Source organism: Ixodes scapularis, unplaced genomic scaffold (genome assembly GCF_016920785.2).
Source record: "Ixodes scapularis isolate PalLabHiFi unplaced genomic scaffold, ASM1692078v2 PGA_scaffold6__148_contigs__length_123643588, whole genome shotgun sequence".
Lineage (NCBI taxonomy): Eukaryota > Metazoa > Arthropoda > Arachnida > Ixodida > Ixodidae > Ixodes > Ixodes scapularis.
The window spans coordinates 100,325,544-100,343,367 of record NW_024609881.1 but is presented as its reverse complement, the minus strand read 5'-3'; the positions used below and the strand labels follow the sequence as shown (position 1 = coordinate 100,343,367).

The 17,824-nt window shown below is 45.8% G+C and overlaps 1 protein-coding gene across 1 annotated transcript in view; it reads left to right on the top strand.

Annotated features, from left to right (window-relative positions):
• Positions 1–14,502: 14,502 nt before the first annotated feature.
• Positions 14,503–17,824, top strand: part of LOC121838299 (Golgi-associated plant pathogenesis-related protein 1-like) — a 34,756-nt gene continuing 31,434 nt past the window's right edge. The window contains exons 1-2 of the mRNA XM_042294466.1: positions 14,503–14,563; positions 15,113–15,165. Coding sequence (XP_042150400.1) covers positions 14,503–14,563; positions 15,113–15,165 — 114 coding nt within the window. The remainder of the gene's footprint in view (positions 14,564–15,112; positions 15,166–17,824) is intronic.

Below are 17,824 nucleotides of genomic sequence, written 5' to 3'. Positions count from 1 at the left end.
TTAATTTTTTATCCGGGTCTCTGGAAAAAAAAGTGCTGAGGTTTGCCCCTACTAAACAAGAGCTCACGCGTTGAAAGCATCCGCCACAGTAAATATATTCAAACCAACATGTCCGAAAAAAAAAATTACATTGGAGAGTATTTGGCGTCTTACAACGATAGCTCTTCGAATCTCTAAAACCCGCGAACGGTTCCACGTTGCCTTCACCACAAAAACAGATCTCAGCTTAATATTTGAATGGATATTTATTTGTTCTATTTATTTATAAAATGTCTACAGTGTGCAGAGGGCATTATTTAGGGATTAATTTCGTACATAAACTATCAAGTTGTCACAGACAGAGAAACACAGCGTCCGACTACATAAAAGTCCAGTTGTCAAATTGCAAAAAAAAAAACAAAAAAAAAAAACAGGAATAATAAAAAGGAACACGATGCATCAAGAGCACAGCACTCAAATGTCACGCCAATATGGCACTATACAGGTATCACTGGTGACCGGTATTCTCGGAGATCACTCCAATCACGAATCAATTTTTGGGGAAAAAAGAACAAATAGAAGATTATTCAAACAATTACAATCTGTTTATAAAAGTGGTAGCTTACGTTAAAAGTACTTACGCTACTTTCGCGAGCACTCTGCTCGTGAAATAGATGCGGGTGGCTTCCAGCTTTTCTCCTGCACTTCAAAATACTACTACAACACCAAAATATATTTCCGCGCGAATGCTGCACGTGCCCGAGGCTTGTCCTTAAACAGTGCAGCCTTCAGAGGTGTTTTCGCGGAATGACCGCTTGCGCTAGAAATTTCTGTTTCAAAGGGAGGATTTCGCGCTAGCCCGCGCGTGTCGCTGACTGGTTGGAGCTAGGAGCACGAGGAGCGCAAGCTCATTCTACAGAACGCGCTATGAACACCAGGAATACTTCGTCTCAACTCAGCATGGACCATTGTTGGTCACACGTGCTAAAAGCAAGAGCTAATTGTTTTGGATGACGCCTCGGCGGGCACACGAGCGCTCGCGGGTGCACAAGCACTGAAACAGCATCTGCGGTTCATTCGGAGGTGAAACTAAGTATAGCGCGTGATGCACGTTAACGACCTCAGGTTAGCGGTCGTGCTGCACTAGCTACGCGTGTCTCATGTACAGCGTGAACCAGTGTCGCAAATCTTGAAAGGCAGACCGACTTCACGCCGAATAATCTCTCACGAACAGTTTGACCTTTGAATCGAGTGTACACCAACTCATTGCGTGTAAACAAGCACGCGTTTGCACACAAGAGCTCCGCGCACGACGCGCTGCATGTACCCATTTTCCGAAAAGTGAAGCGTTCGGCCATGCTCCGTTCAACAGGCTGCACCACCGCCTGAGCGCGACGTCATAGATTTGGTGTAGGTGGGACTCTTGTTTAATTAACGATTCACTATGGCACATCGACTGTAATTTCGCCCTCATTTGCTTTGAAATAATGTTTTCATCTGAAATACTATCTATAGATTACGAATGACGAGTCACTGATCATTTATACGCCAGGCGAGCACGGGATGGCGGCCCCTCTCATTGGAAATGCACCGGTGACTTTGGCACGGGTGTTTATTTCAAATTTATAATATAAGCACTCCTGACCTGTCCTATCAAAAAGATGTTTGCTTTTTTTGGCAGCAATGACAGCAGGGTTGCACAGAAGCATTTATGCATTTAAGCACGTCCCTTATTATAGGGAAAATTTAATCGAGACAAGTAATTAAGGTAAATTAACGTAAGGTTCTTTTGTATAAAAAAAAAAACTAAATTCTGCCATATAAGTGCACACGTCAGTACTTAAATGATTGTGTTGTTACCCATGAAGCGCGCGAGAAAGACCTTCTTGAGAAAAAATGTGAAACGGATACTTTTATAAATATATTAATTAATTCATTTATGTAGTTTCCGTGTTCACAAACATAACAAATAAATTATCGTTGTCCTATATATTTATGCATAATTGCGCATGGAATACCTACTATCAATGACACATTCATAGTGTCACTAAATCTTAGTTCTGTGGCGATGCCAAAACGGTATTCAGTCATATATTCCGAAACCGTTCGTAAAATCAAAAACAGAATTAAAAAAAAAAAAAAAATTATGGCAGCGTTATTCTTCCTAGGCCCCATCGTTCGCAAGGCATCCGTTCTAAAGTTCCGGGAAGCTTGCTCGTGGGCAAAACGATCTTGTTGCTTTCAAGGTTGGAGGTTTCGCGCGCAGAAAGTGATGTCAGGCGATAACAGGCCGGAAATTGATTGTAGAGGTGAGCTCTTATTTCGTTCATCTCTAAGTTGACAATGCGGTGAAGCTAAGCGTTGGCCAACCATTCAGTGGCCTGACTCCTATCTCTTGATTTCGCTCGCCTCGCGTGTGTATGCGGAGAAGGGGTGATCACGTGGTGCGAGACTGACAGTCAAACGGTCTAACAAGCACGCAGTTTCCACCGCGCTGTCAGCTTACGGGGGATAAAGTCCCCGATCCATGACTAAAGGCTTTGTGTGGCAACTGAGGACAGCGTGTGCTTCCGAAGGCGGTAATCCAGGGAATCCGGACTCAACGGGCGCCTCGCTCGTTCCTTGCGCACCTTGCACCCAGCTTGCACTAATGCTCCATACAAAAAAAAGAAAAAATATTAACGAACTTTAGTGTCCGCAGCATGCCCATTCCACGTTATCTTTTTTGTGTTTATTTATTTGTTTTTTCGAAGTTTTTTTTTTTTTTTTTTGAAGTTTTTTTGTGAAAATATTTGCGTCGTAAAAGAGCTGGTTGGTCGGTGCTGGTTTGTTGTCGATTCGGTAACTAACAAACACAGGAGACCAAATTAAAGTTCACAATCTTTCCACATCATGACTTTCAGCTGGCTTTAATTACTACCAAGACCGAGCTTATAAGTAAATTTGGCTGTCTCTAAAAGACAGATTTATTTATCTTCTAAATTCCTCTAAATTTATTTACTCTCTAATTTCCTCTGGGTCCTCTAAATTTCCGCTTGCGACACTTCCCTCACTTCCGAAGCACTTCGATGGTGAAAAATATTTTGTGAATCGCATTTCTTTAGCTCACGGATGCGGCAGGCTATGCTTCTCGGGACGCGTTGACCCACGTCTTCTGTACAGCCCATTTAGGGCATTCGGACGGCACTCCAATGCGTGCTTAGAGTGTCATCGGACGTGGGCGCTTGAACGCTTGGCAAGAGTACCACGGCACTCTAGACACAGGCTTTTTCAAAGGCCATGCTAGATGGAGGAAGCTACCGCTAGTTACAGAACATATAGACATTTTCGCTCATTCATTTTAACTGAGCTTCTGTCGTTCGTGTTTTGTACCTCGGGGACATTGAACATAAGAAGCTTAGCATACTTTTTAACATATCGTAGGGCGACATAGAGCAGTCTACGTTCTTCCCAAAATAATTGAGCTATCGCTTGCTGTGTAGAATCAACTGAACGTAAGGTGAACTCGTCAATGGCAGTTTAAATGTGGCTCTGCTGGACAGCGAAATAAGACTTCTGTAATACACACTAATGTATCTATATTTAAAGCCAGTGAGATCCGTACAAATATCGATATCCGGAATGCTACACGGTGCTTCAGCTGTACATTAGGAACTGTTTGATGAACAGCGGAAAAGAGCAGTGAGCTTGAATGTTCTCTTATATCGAAAACCTTCCTGTCAAGGGAGCTTCGGAGAGCGAGGTTAAAACAGTTAAAGGATGTAGCAAACTGTGCAGAGTTAAAGGTTTAACCCCCCAGAGCTTTTCTTGAACAGAGCAGAAGACTGATCGACTCCCGCGCTTCGGAAAGTAAAATGTAAATATTGAAAAAAAAGGTAGTAGTCAAGCCAAGTTTATTTAAAGACTCAAAACAAAGACCGCATAACAAGTTTGGAAATCATCGCTAACAACTTTTCCAAACGCTCTGGCTCCGTCGTTTATTTTCTCCACGGCGGTGAAAATAAGGGAGTCACGTACCATAAACCTGGCTTGCCGCCATGTATAGGTTTTTTGAACCTATACAAGGCTTCGAAACGAACGCCGTGTTTAGGGCGACGCTTTATGAAATGGTCGTCACGTGGCGTATGCAATAGATCGCGCGAAGCCGACCTCTTCTGTCACGGAGGGAGGTTTTCCTCTTTGCTTGCTTTTAATGCGAATGTGGAAAAAATACTTTTTTATACATATACCTGTTCCTACGATCAGTGAGGTCGGGCTCAGCAGTAACTTGACACGACCCCCCCAAAAATATAACAATGCCCCAAAAACATCTCTGGGCTACATAACAACCCTAGGCACTTACGTAACGAAACATAATCGCACACGCGCGTCAGCATCGGCTCATACACCCGTTTACACACTGATCTATATGTTTATTGTTTAATATATCTGTGTAGCAAAAACATTAATTGCCTATTGCTTGGATAAAGGAGTGTCCCCCGCTCCAATGATCTTCCTGCCGCAGGTAATAATTAAGTTAATAAATACTGAAATATAAACCCGTCAAGGCAGGCTGTACCAACTCATTTATTAAAACATCCTTGCCCATCTCCCCCCCCCCCCCCCCCCAAAAAGAAAAAGAAAAAAAGAAGAAAAAGAAAAAGAAAAAAAGAAAAGCGGATAGGAAATAAAGGTTTCCCCGAGAAAACGAAAAAAATACCTGCGCCGAACAGCGTCGAACTTGCGCCGAACCCATAGCGGCGCCATCTATCGACAGCCCGTGATATCGCGAGGAGAAACTAACTCTCGTTACAGTTACTCTCGAGGTCGAGGGAGGGTTAAGGGAGAGTATCATCGAAAGAAGCGGTCGGGAAAGAGTAACTTCCATGCAGATAGAGTTAAAGGAGGGTAAGTTAGGGCACTTACTCTACCTTGACACCTTTTCTTTTTAGAGTGTAGCCGGGGCAGACATGGGAGCTCGCGCGCGTCGCACTCCTGGGTGTTGCGTCGAGCGACGCGCTCCGACGCTGTGAAACGCCGAAGCAGCTAAGGCACTTCAAAAACCTCATGTGGTTGGTGGGGCTTTATAGAGAGTAAATAATTCCCTAAAAAAGCATTTCAACATAATGCGACTTCTAGTTTGTCATACTTTCTTTTCAGCTCTGACTATTGAAATTTTCTTTGTAGACCAACTCGATCCTTGGAAATAAGCACGCACGAGTTGCGAGCAAACGCGGCGCTTCTGTTGGAAAACAAGCGGCGATGTGAACTAGGCTTCGCCCCCTATCACTGCGTGTCTGTGCGTGCGTCTCAGATCCTGCGGCGCCCACAGAACCGCCAGCTGGGTCGCGTGCCGTAGCCGCGGGAATCGGAATCTGGGCAACGATGAAGTTATGTGCGTCCGTTCCCAGACGGGGCGACTCCCTCCATCAAGCGGACAGAAGATCGGGGGAGGAGAAGAGCGTCGGCTTTCCGGGGCTTGAAAATACTGAAGCAGTCTAATAAACCATCATCACGAGAGAGCTGGTCGCCTCATGTCTATCTCAAACGAGCACCCTTAACGCGCGACAGCTTCCTCGCGAGGTGTGGGCGCTGGGCGTGTGCAGGAACAAGATTGTTGTGAAGTGGAGCGTACGCTCCACTTCACGCGAAATTTCGCCCTGCAAATAGCAGCGCACTGCAGTGGCGTGACGTCAGGGAATCGGGTTTGTCTATACCAGAGGTCTTTAAATCCCCTTCTCTCGGATGCCTTCCGACCGGCCGGTGGATGGCCGCGGTCTTTCAAACGAAGTCCGGCCCGTGGCCAGTTTCCAGCAGGCCCGGTACTAGCAGCGCCAAAAGAATTGCTTGAATTAGCAAGCTAAGATACCAAAAATAGCGAGAGAAACTGCTACTTAACACGGGACTTTTCGCCGATTATTATTTGAGCATTGCCATAGCATTACCATTCTTACTCCCCTGCTTTATGTCCGCGTAACTGTGTTAAAATTCCAATTCATTCTCATGTACATTGCATTTAGTGTCCTCTTTCAGAACTGTTGCGTATTATCAGCATTAGTCTTATCATTCTTATGAGTCTTTTTCACTGCACGAATGTGCCGAACGTCCCATGCGCTTTGGTTGATGCATGGTGAGTTCTTTGGTCGCATGTTTTGTGTAATGGCATAATTAGCTAAATACTGAATTTTAATTTAAACTATATGTTTTCATCCACCTCAGCTTTCGTTTTAACACTTACTCGAACATTCATTTCGGCGTTTAAAAGCGTATCGATGTTTTTGTTGTTTTTGTTTTCTTTTTTTTTTTTTTTTTTATAGTTTCTTTTTTTTTATCCTCTGGCCCTCGAAACTGCGACCGATCGCTAATCCTGCCCCTTAGACAAAATGTTTGGAGACCCGTGGTCTACACGACGACGATAATCTCCTTGTGTGTCGTGTTTAGTCCGCCTCCAGATATTCGTTCCTTAACGTCTCTGAACATATTAGAATTAGAAACTATAATTGAACGCAAACTTGAGCTCAACTTACTGGTACACCAGCAGAATTTTCAGCTAGGCGTGCGAACCAATTCTTGCCAAAGCACGTTAGTGTACCTGATTGCAGCAACGCTGTGAAGGGGCAAGGCTGTCGTCACCAGATCCACGTCGAGGGGCTTTTCTAAGAGCGAAAGGTTAGATTTCAATATATCTTCCTCTTTATGTCGATCACCGTAAGGGGACTGTCAATTTTGTGAACGACAGCTATTGATAAAACTTGACACAAGTAACTTCGAATGTAAAAAGCTCGAGCAGAGGACTGAAATGAATACTGCAACGAAAGACTGCCGATGTCAAGTCTCGTCTCATGACTTTTAACAACAAAGAAATACAGACCAGATGAGAGATTTATAAGATATATTAGATATAAAGACTGAAAAAAAAGAATGTGGAGACCGATTCAAGTGTCCTAATTAAACTGATACTGTCACGAATGACGATTAATGAGGCAAAAATAACTGAAGAAACTAAACGTTTAATGGGGCGAACTTGGGCCCAAAACAAAAAGGAAACAGAAGAAAACAGCAGAGCGTCGCGGGCGTCGATGTCGGCGAAACCGCAGGATCGAGAGCAGGGGCAAGACTGACTTTGACTCACCACGCGAAGCCCCTTTTACACGCGTAGGCTTCTGGAATAATCGGCGCAGAAGGTTCGACGCGTAGAACATTCGGGCCTGGAACAAGCCCTTCCCCCTCCCCTCCCCCCCCCCCCCCTCCGGTGCTAGTCCAGGGCAAGAGTAGTGACGAAATCGACCTTCACAGGCATACTGGATAATAAGTGTCTGTGACAACTTGTGATGCTTTCCAGCCTGATCTCCATCCACATTTTTGCCTGGAACATTCTAAATGCGCGGGTCGTCCAGATTTTCGTAAATGGTACGAGTTGCAATAATAAAACATTCTCAAGCTAGTGCTGCGCGTCTTGGTCGTCTCGGTTCTTTGTTGGTCTATACCAACATCCCATGTAGCACCGAGTTCTGGGCCAAAACTTGGCTTGCGTCTGGGAGTTTAGGACACTGAAAAGCCCGAAGAAGCCAAAGTAGAGCCAAACCTGACCTCCCTTGGCAACAGTCTGGGTATTTTGGACCTAATTCGCCAAACAAGTGCCAAACTTAGGCTTCACTGCCTCGTAGTTCGGCTGTCATTTGGCATATTTGGGCCTAAATCGCCTAACAAATGCCAGATTTAGGATTACTGCCCGGTAGTTCGGCAGATCTTTGGCATTTTTGGGCCAAAGTCGCCAAACCAATGCCAAAGTTAGGCTTAACTGTTTGATAGTTCGGCTGTCATCTGGCACATTCGGGCCAAAATCGCCACAGATGTGCCAGAGTTAGGCTTACTACCTTGTAGTTCGGTTGACATCTGGCATCTTTGGCCCGAAGTCGCCAAACGAATGCCCAAGTTAGGCTTTGCTTCCCGATAGTTCGACTGTCATCTGGCAGCTACGGTCCAAAGTCGCCAAACAAGTGCCAAAGTTAGGCTTCGCTTCCCGATAGTTCGGCTGTCATCTGGCAGCTACGGGCCAAAGTTGCCAAACAAGTGCTAGAGCTAGGCTTACTGCCTTGGAGTTCGGCTGATGGGGTATTTGATGTAGGCGGGTGGTCTTCATCTGAATTAAATAGAAATCATGTTTTATGCGGCTGACAACTTTAGCTTATCGTTGGGTGTCTCTTGATTTCTCCAGTCCAAAGGTTGGCTGAATGTTTTGACGCGTCTGGACCAGGCTTTGCAAACGCAAATTGTGTAGCATGTTGTACTCGCGCGTAGGTACACATGCCAATATTAGGACGCGCCGTGAGACTGGTTCGACATTAAAGCGCGTTCACACCGGCGATGCGATTTAGTCGCGCGATAGCTTTCATCGCAAAAGCGACCATCGCCGGCAAAAAGCGACGGGATTTGAGCAGTCGCTTGCTGACCCGACTTTTTCCGATGCGATCTAGTCGCGGAGAGGCTGAGCCAATCAACGGCGTTCGGAGCGAGAGTTTTTGAGAAGCGACTCGCCAACGAAGGCGTTGGACTCGCTCATCGCGCACGCCAGATTGACCATCTAATTAGTTTTTTTTTTTGCGATGCGATCGCGCGACTGCTTACATCTCCGGTGTGAATCCGCCTTTAGAGAAAGTGTTGCCATTGAGCTAGCACAGCGCGAGACTGATGTGCGCACGTCTCCACAAGAGATATCATTATTAGGCGGCGCATACCAAAAGCAAGCGTGGCTCTGTGCGTGTCTTGCATTGTGACTGAGCACTGTCAAATCCTGGTGATGACAAACAGTGGAAAAGTCCGGGGCTCCGTGGCGCGGTTCCCGCCTTACACTTCGGGAACGAAAATGAAATCCCGGAACTTGTACTATTTTAGCGTGTTGGTACTTTTTAGACGTTTAGAAAATGGAGACAGAAGGCACGATACAGATCTTTCAAGTTCAACAACATTTATTTTCGGCTTCAAGCTCAAAGCCCGCCCGCTCCGTGGGAGTACCGGAAAGGAAAATCTTGCGGGAAGGAGACGAAGCGAAGGGAGTGTACGCAATCCCCCTATCCTGCGGGGCCAGGTACATCGGGCAAACGGGGCGATGCCTCCACGACCAACTCCGAGAGCATCAAATTAACGCTGAAAGAGCTGCTTCGGATTCTAAGCACCCGATCGTCATTCACGAGTGAAAATGTCCCGGCTGCGCTCCTAATTTCGCCGGCACGACAGCCAGGGGATGCCACTGCGAGCGAGTTGGGAGAGAAATAATTGAGGCCTATCGGATGGCGACAAGCCCGCAAAAAATAAGCACCACTTCCATTTCGGTCTCAAGCACGGAGATTATCCTTCTGATGCCCACAATGGAAGCCGAACGCTGACAGACTAGGCAAGGCGACAAGCTCACCGGCAGAAGCGGCCTTTCTTTGTATGCGTTGTTGATTCCCCTTCGACCTCGCCTTTTGCAAATCCTCCCCACCTGCTTTTATGTCTTCGTGTGGCTGTCAGCGAGCGCGACAGCCGCTTTAGGCAAATCAAAGGGGTGGAGCGAAACGCCTGACCCGGCGTGACCTCTCTACATAGGGCGCGTTGGACAAAAACGTTTGGACGAAAATTTGTCACGTGACTTTCTCTGTCACGCTGATGGGATCTCTGGGGCTATTGTTTTCGCCGTTTGCCTAGCTATAGAAATAGGCGGGCCACGTAGGTAAGGTTTTCGAACTGCGCTCTTCAGTGTTCTGTTGCTTTCGTGCGTTGCAGACGCGGCCGTCTTTTTTCGACGTAAACGGCCGGAATATGTCCATGCCAATTTTTCGGTAACAACCATTTTGTTTTTTCACCGGAGTTTGTGCAATTCTTGTGATGTGTTTGTTGGACACGCTTCGACAAAAACTGCTCTTCGCCGACGACGAGACGTCAGTTGAGAGGGCGCAACCTTCTTTCTCGAGTGTGTTTGTGGGGTGCCTGAGTTGAATTATGCATCTATCAAGGATTACATGATATCGCTCTTTTATTGGTAAGTACACTGCCAGCATGCTCCTGATTGTAGTTCTGCTTTCCTCTCAATCTCTGCGGTTTTTTGTGTGATGAGTTTGCTTGCATGAGGACAGTGTTAATTTTATTTTATTATTTGCTTTTCGTTTTACAGAGAAGTGAGATCTTTCTAAATATGTCGAGAATACACTTTGTGTAATGATAGTGGTTTAATAAACTTCTGGGACTGATCGAAAAAAATTTGTTTGTCCGTATATATGATTGGATATGCAACAAATGATATGCAACGTACACATACTTGCACGACTTTCGGCCAATACGGAGCAGACGCATCGTATAGTATTCACACAACATTGCGCGAACGCTAGGCCAGGGCAAAACAGCTGTACGGCAATACCTGCCGGATATCAAACGGTGGTGCAAAACTGGACAATTGAGCGATATTGGAACCGACTTTCGGCCGGCACTGGCACGATCCTGCAAAGTATTGCCGTGCTGCTTGGGAACGGATGTGATGACATCTTACCATCGTGTTTCCAACGCTTATTTAATTTATTTCTCTTCTGGGAAGCTTGAAAGAGCACTTCTGTGACACACCAGAGATATTCAAAACTTGGGCAGGCTCTCGGCTTTCTTTGCCACTTTTCGCACTTATTTGGCACTTCAGTGGGTAGCCAAAGAAGAGCCAAACTTCGACATGCCCCGAATTGCCAAATTAAGATATACTGCGGCAGTTATGGCTCAAGTCTGGCACTTGTTTTGGCAGAACTGTGGCGCACCAGAGTAAAGCCAAACTTGGCATGTCCGAAATACCCAAATTGGGCGTTGCATTGGCAGTTATAGCTCAAGTCTGGCACTTACTTTGGCACAACTGTGGTGGACCAGAGAAAAGCCAAACTTTGGCGTGTCTGAAACACCCAAATGAGGCGTTGCTCTGGCAGTTATGGCTGAAATATGGCACCAACTTTGGCGCTCCTCTGGCGCACGAGAACAATGCCAAACCTTGGCATGCACCAAGTTCCCAGATTAGGATTTACTATGGCAGTTATGGCTCAGGTATGGCACTACTTCGGCACTCCTGTGGCGGACCAGAGAAAAGCCAAACTTTAACATGTCCAGAATACTCTATTTGGGCGGTGCTCTGGCAGTTATGTCTCTAGTATGGCACCACTTCGGCACTCCTGCGGCGGACCAGAGAAAAGCCAAACTTCGGCACGTCCCATATACTCAAATTAGGTGTTGCTCTGCCAGTTATGGCTCTATAGTCGGTTACAAGTCAAGAAGGTAGGAGAAGCTCCTCCCACAAGTGTGATGCGCCCGTTTCAAATCTCTCCGCAGTCGAAAGAAGAGTTCACTGGGAACGCCCCTTGTTCCGCTTCAATGGATTCTAACTTGTCTCCGATCCCACTTTTTTAAGAAAGCGGCCTTTGTATTCATCGGAGAGGAAACCAAGCCCCTGAAAGCAGCCTTTGTATCCATCGGGGGGGAAGCTAATCCCCGAAAGTCGTATTTGTTTCCGTCGGTGGGGAGAACTCTAATCTCCCTCTCGTGGCTTCCACAATGCTAAGTCCAAGTCGAAAGATAAAGCAAATATGTACAGAAAGGCAACACCCTCCTCACGCGTTGGCCGCGGCGTCACGGAAACGGTGGGACTCTATTGGATGTGGAGGTAGCGGAGGGATATCTGATTTCCTTTGAGGGGCATTTGCCGCTACCTTCTTAACCTGCAACTGACTATAGTATGGCACTACTTCGGCAGTCCTGTGGCGGACCAGAGAAAAGCCAAGCTTTAACATGTCCAAAATACTGAAATTAGGCAGTGCTCTGGCAGTTATGTCTCTAGTATGGCACTACTTCGGCACTCCTGTGTCGGACCAGAGAAAAGCCAAACTTTGGCACGTCCCAAATACTCAAATTAGGTGTTGCTCTGCCAGTTATGGCTCTAGTATGGCACTACTTCGGCACTCCTGTGGCGGACCAGAGAAAAGTCAAACTTTAACATGTCCAAAATACTGAAATTAGGCAGTGCTCTGGCAGTTATGTCTCTAGTATGGCACTACTTCGGCACTCCTGTGGCGGACCAGAGAAAAGCCAAACTTTGGCACGTCCCAAATACCGAAATTAGGCCTTGCTTTGGCAGTTATGGCTGAAGTATGGCACCAACTTTGGCTCTCCTCTGGCGGACCAAAGAAACGCCAAATCTTGGCATGCCCCGAATTCCCAGATTAGGATTTACTATGGCAGTTATGGCTCAAATTTGGCACCAACATTGGCGCTCCTCTGGCGGGCCAGAGCAAAGCCAAACTTTGGCATGTCCGAAATACCCCAATTTGCCGTTGTTCTGGCAGTTATGGCTCAGGTATGGCACTACTTTGGCACTCCTGTGGCGGACCAGAGAAAAGCCAAACTTTAACATGTCCAAAATACTCAAATTAGGCGTTGCTCTGGCACAGAGCCGTATATGTAGAGAGTTTGGTCAATGGGAGGCACAGGGAGAGTCAGGGCGTGCGGCAGAGTTGGGAAAGGGGCTTGGCATGCTCTCTTGACCAACCAGAAGGCGAAAAGAATTCCCTAGTGGTGGAAGCGGCAAACAGTTCTGATCAAAAGTCTATGTTCGTATATGGTTTTAATAAGCCCGTAAGAGTGAAGTGTAGTAACCCTTCGTGGTTGCAAATAGGGTTCACGTGTTGTTTTGATCATGATCATGCAGAAAGATGTAAGAAACGAATGCGCCGCGCAACTCTGTTTTGCGCGGACAGACTGTGACCGTTCCGACTTCAAATTCCCGGCCCTGGGCGCTTGGTGTGCGGACCATGTCGATCGTTCCGCTAGTCGCACTCTTCCACCATCATTCTGGATTAACGTGATTGAAACAACACGTGTACCATACTTTCAGCCATTGAGAGTTACTCCAATGCAGTTATGAGGTTTGTTTATCGCGACCACCTTCAGGGTAATATTTGCGGCTTCTGGTTGGTCACATTCAAATTTCTGAACAAGCCCTGGAACACGCCCAGCCCGCTTTCGGCCAGTGGCGCCGCCTCATTTGTCTCTCATACTTCCCAACGAATGGCCAAACTCTCTACATTTACGGCTCTGCTGTGGCAGTTATGGCTCTAGTATGGCACTACTTCGGTGCTCCTGTGTCGGACCAGAGAAAAGCCAAACTTTGGCACGTCCCAAATACTCAAATTAGGTGTTGCTCTGCCAGTTATGGCTCTAGTATGGCACTACTTCGGCACTCCTGTGGCGGACCAGAGAAAAGTCAAACTTTAACATGTCCAAAATACTGAAATTAGGCAGTGCTCTGGCAGTTATGTCTCTAGTATGGCACTACTTCGGCACTCCTGTGGCGGACCGGAGAAAAGCCAAATTTTGGCACGTCTCAAATACCGAAATTAGGCGTTGCTTTGGCAGTTATGGTTGAAGTATGGCACCAACTTTGGCGCTTCTCTGGCGGACCAGAGAAACCCCAAATCTTGGCATGCCCCGAATTCTCAGATTAGGATTTCTGTGGCAGTTAGGGCTCAAGTATGGCACCAACTTTGGCACTCCTCTTGCGTACCAGAGAAGAGTCAAACTTTGGCATCCCCTATGATCGCCCAACTAAGGCTATAGTTAGGCACCGTACTTTGGCACTGATGAGTGCCATGGTGCGAAAACCTAACTGCGCATAATTTGGGCCCTTATGTTTGCCAGATCTTTGCCGAAGTTGGGCGTTCCTCTGGCGTGCTACCTGGGATGTAATCGACGAAAAGAGCTGCTTGAAGCTCTGTACTTTTTTCACCTATTACGTCCAACCTGATTACATTTTTTTGTGATTATATTTCTGTTACGTTACTAGAGCCTCGCACACTAACTCCCGAGTGTGTGATGCAAAAATAAAATGAGATACCCAGAAACCCGTTACAGGTGCCCTGAAGTCGCTGACGCAAATTTTGAGGAATGTATTTGGAAAAGTATTTGGAGGAGACCAAATACCTTTGGTTGTATTTGTATCTTCTACTTAAATGCTTTTTTGGGAATGTAATTAGGTTTGTAATTAAAATATATTTTTGACGAAGTATTTTGTATTTGTATTTCGATACATATTTCTATGTATTTTGCCCATCCCTGTTTAGAGCGAAGCAACGCTTCTCAAAAAATTAAAGTGTTTTTTTATTGCGGGACTGAGGTCAATATATATTTTTGAGGCAAATCAAAATACTGACACCGACACGCCTGTTCGATTTTGCAATTAAATCACCATCATAATGTTTCTGCACCTCAAAACGTATGCTCGAGAAAAATATTATTGTGGTCTGTAAGAGTCTATATCACAGACTGGAAGAAAACAAATTGTGAAAACCTTAAATGTCACAAACATCTAAGTGCAGCTGTACTGTTCCTTCTGTCATATTTGACCTTTTTTTCTTATTTCTCTGAAGTCAGGGAGCTGCCCTATGTCACACGCTTTCGTTATGTTGTCATTTATATTTTTTGCACCCAATATAAGCGCCGGCAGAGCGCTATTTACTCAAAAAGAAGAAAACTACGGCCGCCGCAATGAGCACGACTTTGCACATTTTCATCTTTGCCGCGATTATGCTGTTCATCATTTCTGAAGGTATGGTATTAATTTCTTTTTATTTTTATCTGTTTGGAGACGCAGAATACACTGTAAAATTGAAGACTTGCTAAGCTGCAGTAACGTATCTCTTGACTAAGATAATATATATGTATAAAATATATATTCTAGAACGCAAATTCCTAACTGAAATCCTAAGGAATTTTTTTTTATTTAAACGTTCAGAGCAGACCTATTACGAAATACAAAACCGCGTATCATAAATCCTAATTTGCACCTTTGCCTCAAGGTGTGATATAGCGAAAACTTAAATTAGGTCAAGTACCGTCAGTGTGAGTGGAAAAATTAGATTCTAAATTGCAATATGACTTCTGTTTTATATGGATTAAGCTCATTCTCTTAAGTTGTGAAACAAAAATTCCTATTGAACTATTCTTGCGCTTGGTGCGTCCATCGGGGATCGTTTCACTTCATGCATTTCTGTTTGCTTGGTCATTAAAATCTGGGTGCTAAAAGCCGCAGTTTAAATTACTTCACGTAGAAACTAAAGTGAACATGGACTAAACGATACCGTTGCCTCATCTACAGGTGCTGGTGATAAACCACCTAAAAAAAAGAGCCACCAAAAGACCCCCCGTCCGGTAAACAACTTTCAATAATAATGGTGTAATGCGCCAAAAACAGCGGACACAAGAAAGAAATCAGACATACAGGCGCCTTTTTTTTCTGATTTCTCTCTTGTGTCCGCTGTTTTTTGCGTCTTAAACCATGATTTCCAACATTGACCAACTAGCCCAACTATGAGTTTGTCCTATTGTAGTTTCGTTTTAGAAAATTAATAAATGCAATTATAAGAGCTAAAAAATCTCCCACCAAAGAAGGAAATGATATTATGCGTTTCATATTTCCTCTGTCAAGATTTATTTTCGGTTAACCTGCATAGAAATACAAAAATCAGTAATTAGAACTCCTACAATAAAAGCTCGCGCTAAAGGCAGTTTGAACTTTAGATTTATTGCAGCAACCGACTATACATCTTATAAAACAATGCTGCAGGACACGTTGATTGTCGCGTTCGTGCGTTTCCAGGGAGAATTTTTCAGCTTGTAGCAGTTTTACGTTTGTGGTGTTGCTTTCTGTAAATGCACGAATCGTGTAGACACCATTCCGTTAAAAAAAAACAAAAAAACAGCCCAGTGTTAAACTATAACAGTGCAGTGGTGCGTGACATCCATTATGGCAAACGGGGGAGTACGCACCGAATGCACCAACATATATAGACCTTTCAAAAAAAGGGCTCCAGGCCGGTTCTATTTTCAGTGTTTGGGAGTATGGCCAGTGATTTGCTCAATTTCTGAGCAACGAACATGCGCGTGAAGGGCTGAGGAGATCGCACGCTGAATTGAGCACTTGTAAACGTTGCAATAATGTAAATTCGAGAACAACGTTTTCCGGAATTACAGGAGCGAAGATGACGCGTGTTCAGCATTAATGGTAAAGCCCCTCTGTCTTTGAAAATGTTCCGCCATTCAGTATTTTGGAAATACTCGAGACACATGCGCGCGCCATTTCTGGGGTGATTATGGTGTCCGAAATCTAACACAATGCTGTGTTGTGCTGCCCTGATCTTGCCAAACGCTGCACGTTACATGTGTCTCTTGCAGCGACGCACCTAGCTCTACTTTTAAAAATGAAGGGGACATAATTAATGGACGCTGAGTGTGCGTGAGCACATGGGTTCCTAGTATTTGCTTCATCGCTAGAAACCGTTCCACCAAAGTGGTAGCTGCCAGAAGGCATTTTAACAAATGGAATGTGCGGGCTGAAATGGACAGAAAGGTAGATATAAAAGCGCGCGCGGACGCCAGAGCACTGACCGGGATGTTTATTGTGATTAGCAATGCTTGCTGCCTTTGGTTCTACTCGCTGTTTAAAAGCGTTCAAACGCGAACGCCAAACAACGGATGCAGGCATTCTGCGTTCGAACGCGTTTGAAGATCATGTGGACACAAAGGCAGCTAGCTTTCTGTTTACGCATCAATCATTTCAACCAAAGCTTCGGTCATCAGAGCCTCGGACGCGAAAGATCAGCGCCAGCTGGTTACACTAGCCGATTAGGCGAGCAAGGCCAATGGGACCCCGGACATAGGGACCCCCTCCCCCGGGTGAACACCCGAAGTCGTCCTTGATGATCTCAATATACTATATTCTTTATCTTGGTGTTCTAACGGCCCGCGCGCTCTCATTTACTCCCTTAGGTTCCACCCATATAAAAAACAGTGTTACTTTTTTCCGCGGTTATCGTTTGAGAACATGAGGTGTCGAAATTGAGTCGATGCACACGACTATATAGTTACTGCCAGCCTGCGAAACTCAGGATATGGTGAGTCCCGAATTTATTATTATCGATCAGCAGCGAATGATTGGGCATGCCCGATAACAACTACGAGCAAAAAAATTACAAATGGAGAATCTTGAACATAACAAGCCCCGACCCGAGTGTTTTAATCTGCCAGTTACTAAAGACCAATAACTAACACCATCCCTTAGAATAAGCTCTGCTTATTTATTATAAAACTCTCATGTCTTATTAGAGCGCAGCTCTTAGGGGCCCGTTCGCGGCTTGAGCGGCGTCGCCGTCGGCGTAACCAAGGTCATCCCAAGGTCACTTGACCCCCGAGGTCATCCCAAGGTCACGTGACTCCAAGGTCACCCCAAGGTCACGTGACCCCTCTCCAAGGGTCACGTGACCCCAAGGTCACGTGACACCCAAAATCACCCAAAGGTCACGTGACCCCCAAGGTCACGTGACACCCAAGGTCACGTGGCTCCCCATCACGTGACACCCAGGGTCACGTGACCCACGATGACGTCATCAGTGATGTCACTGATGCGTCACCGGCATCCGCATCGTCATCGTCATCATCAGTGATGACGTCACCGGCATCTGCATCGTCATTGTCATCATCACAGATGACGTCATCAGTGACGTCTGATGACGTCACCGGCATCCGCATCGTCATCGTCATCATCACTGATGATGTCACTGGCATCCGCATCGTCATCGTCATCGTCGCTGATGACGTCATCAGTGACGTCACTGATGACGTCACCGGCTTCTGCATCGCCATCGTCATCATCACTGATGACGTCACCGGCTTCCGCATCGTCATCGTCATCATCACTGATGACGTCATCGATATCCGCATCGTCATCGTTACTGATGACGTCATTGGCATCGGCATCGCCACGTGCCCCCCTAGGTCCGTGACCCCCACCCAAGGTCACTTGACCCCCCTC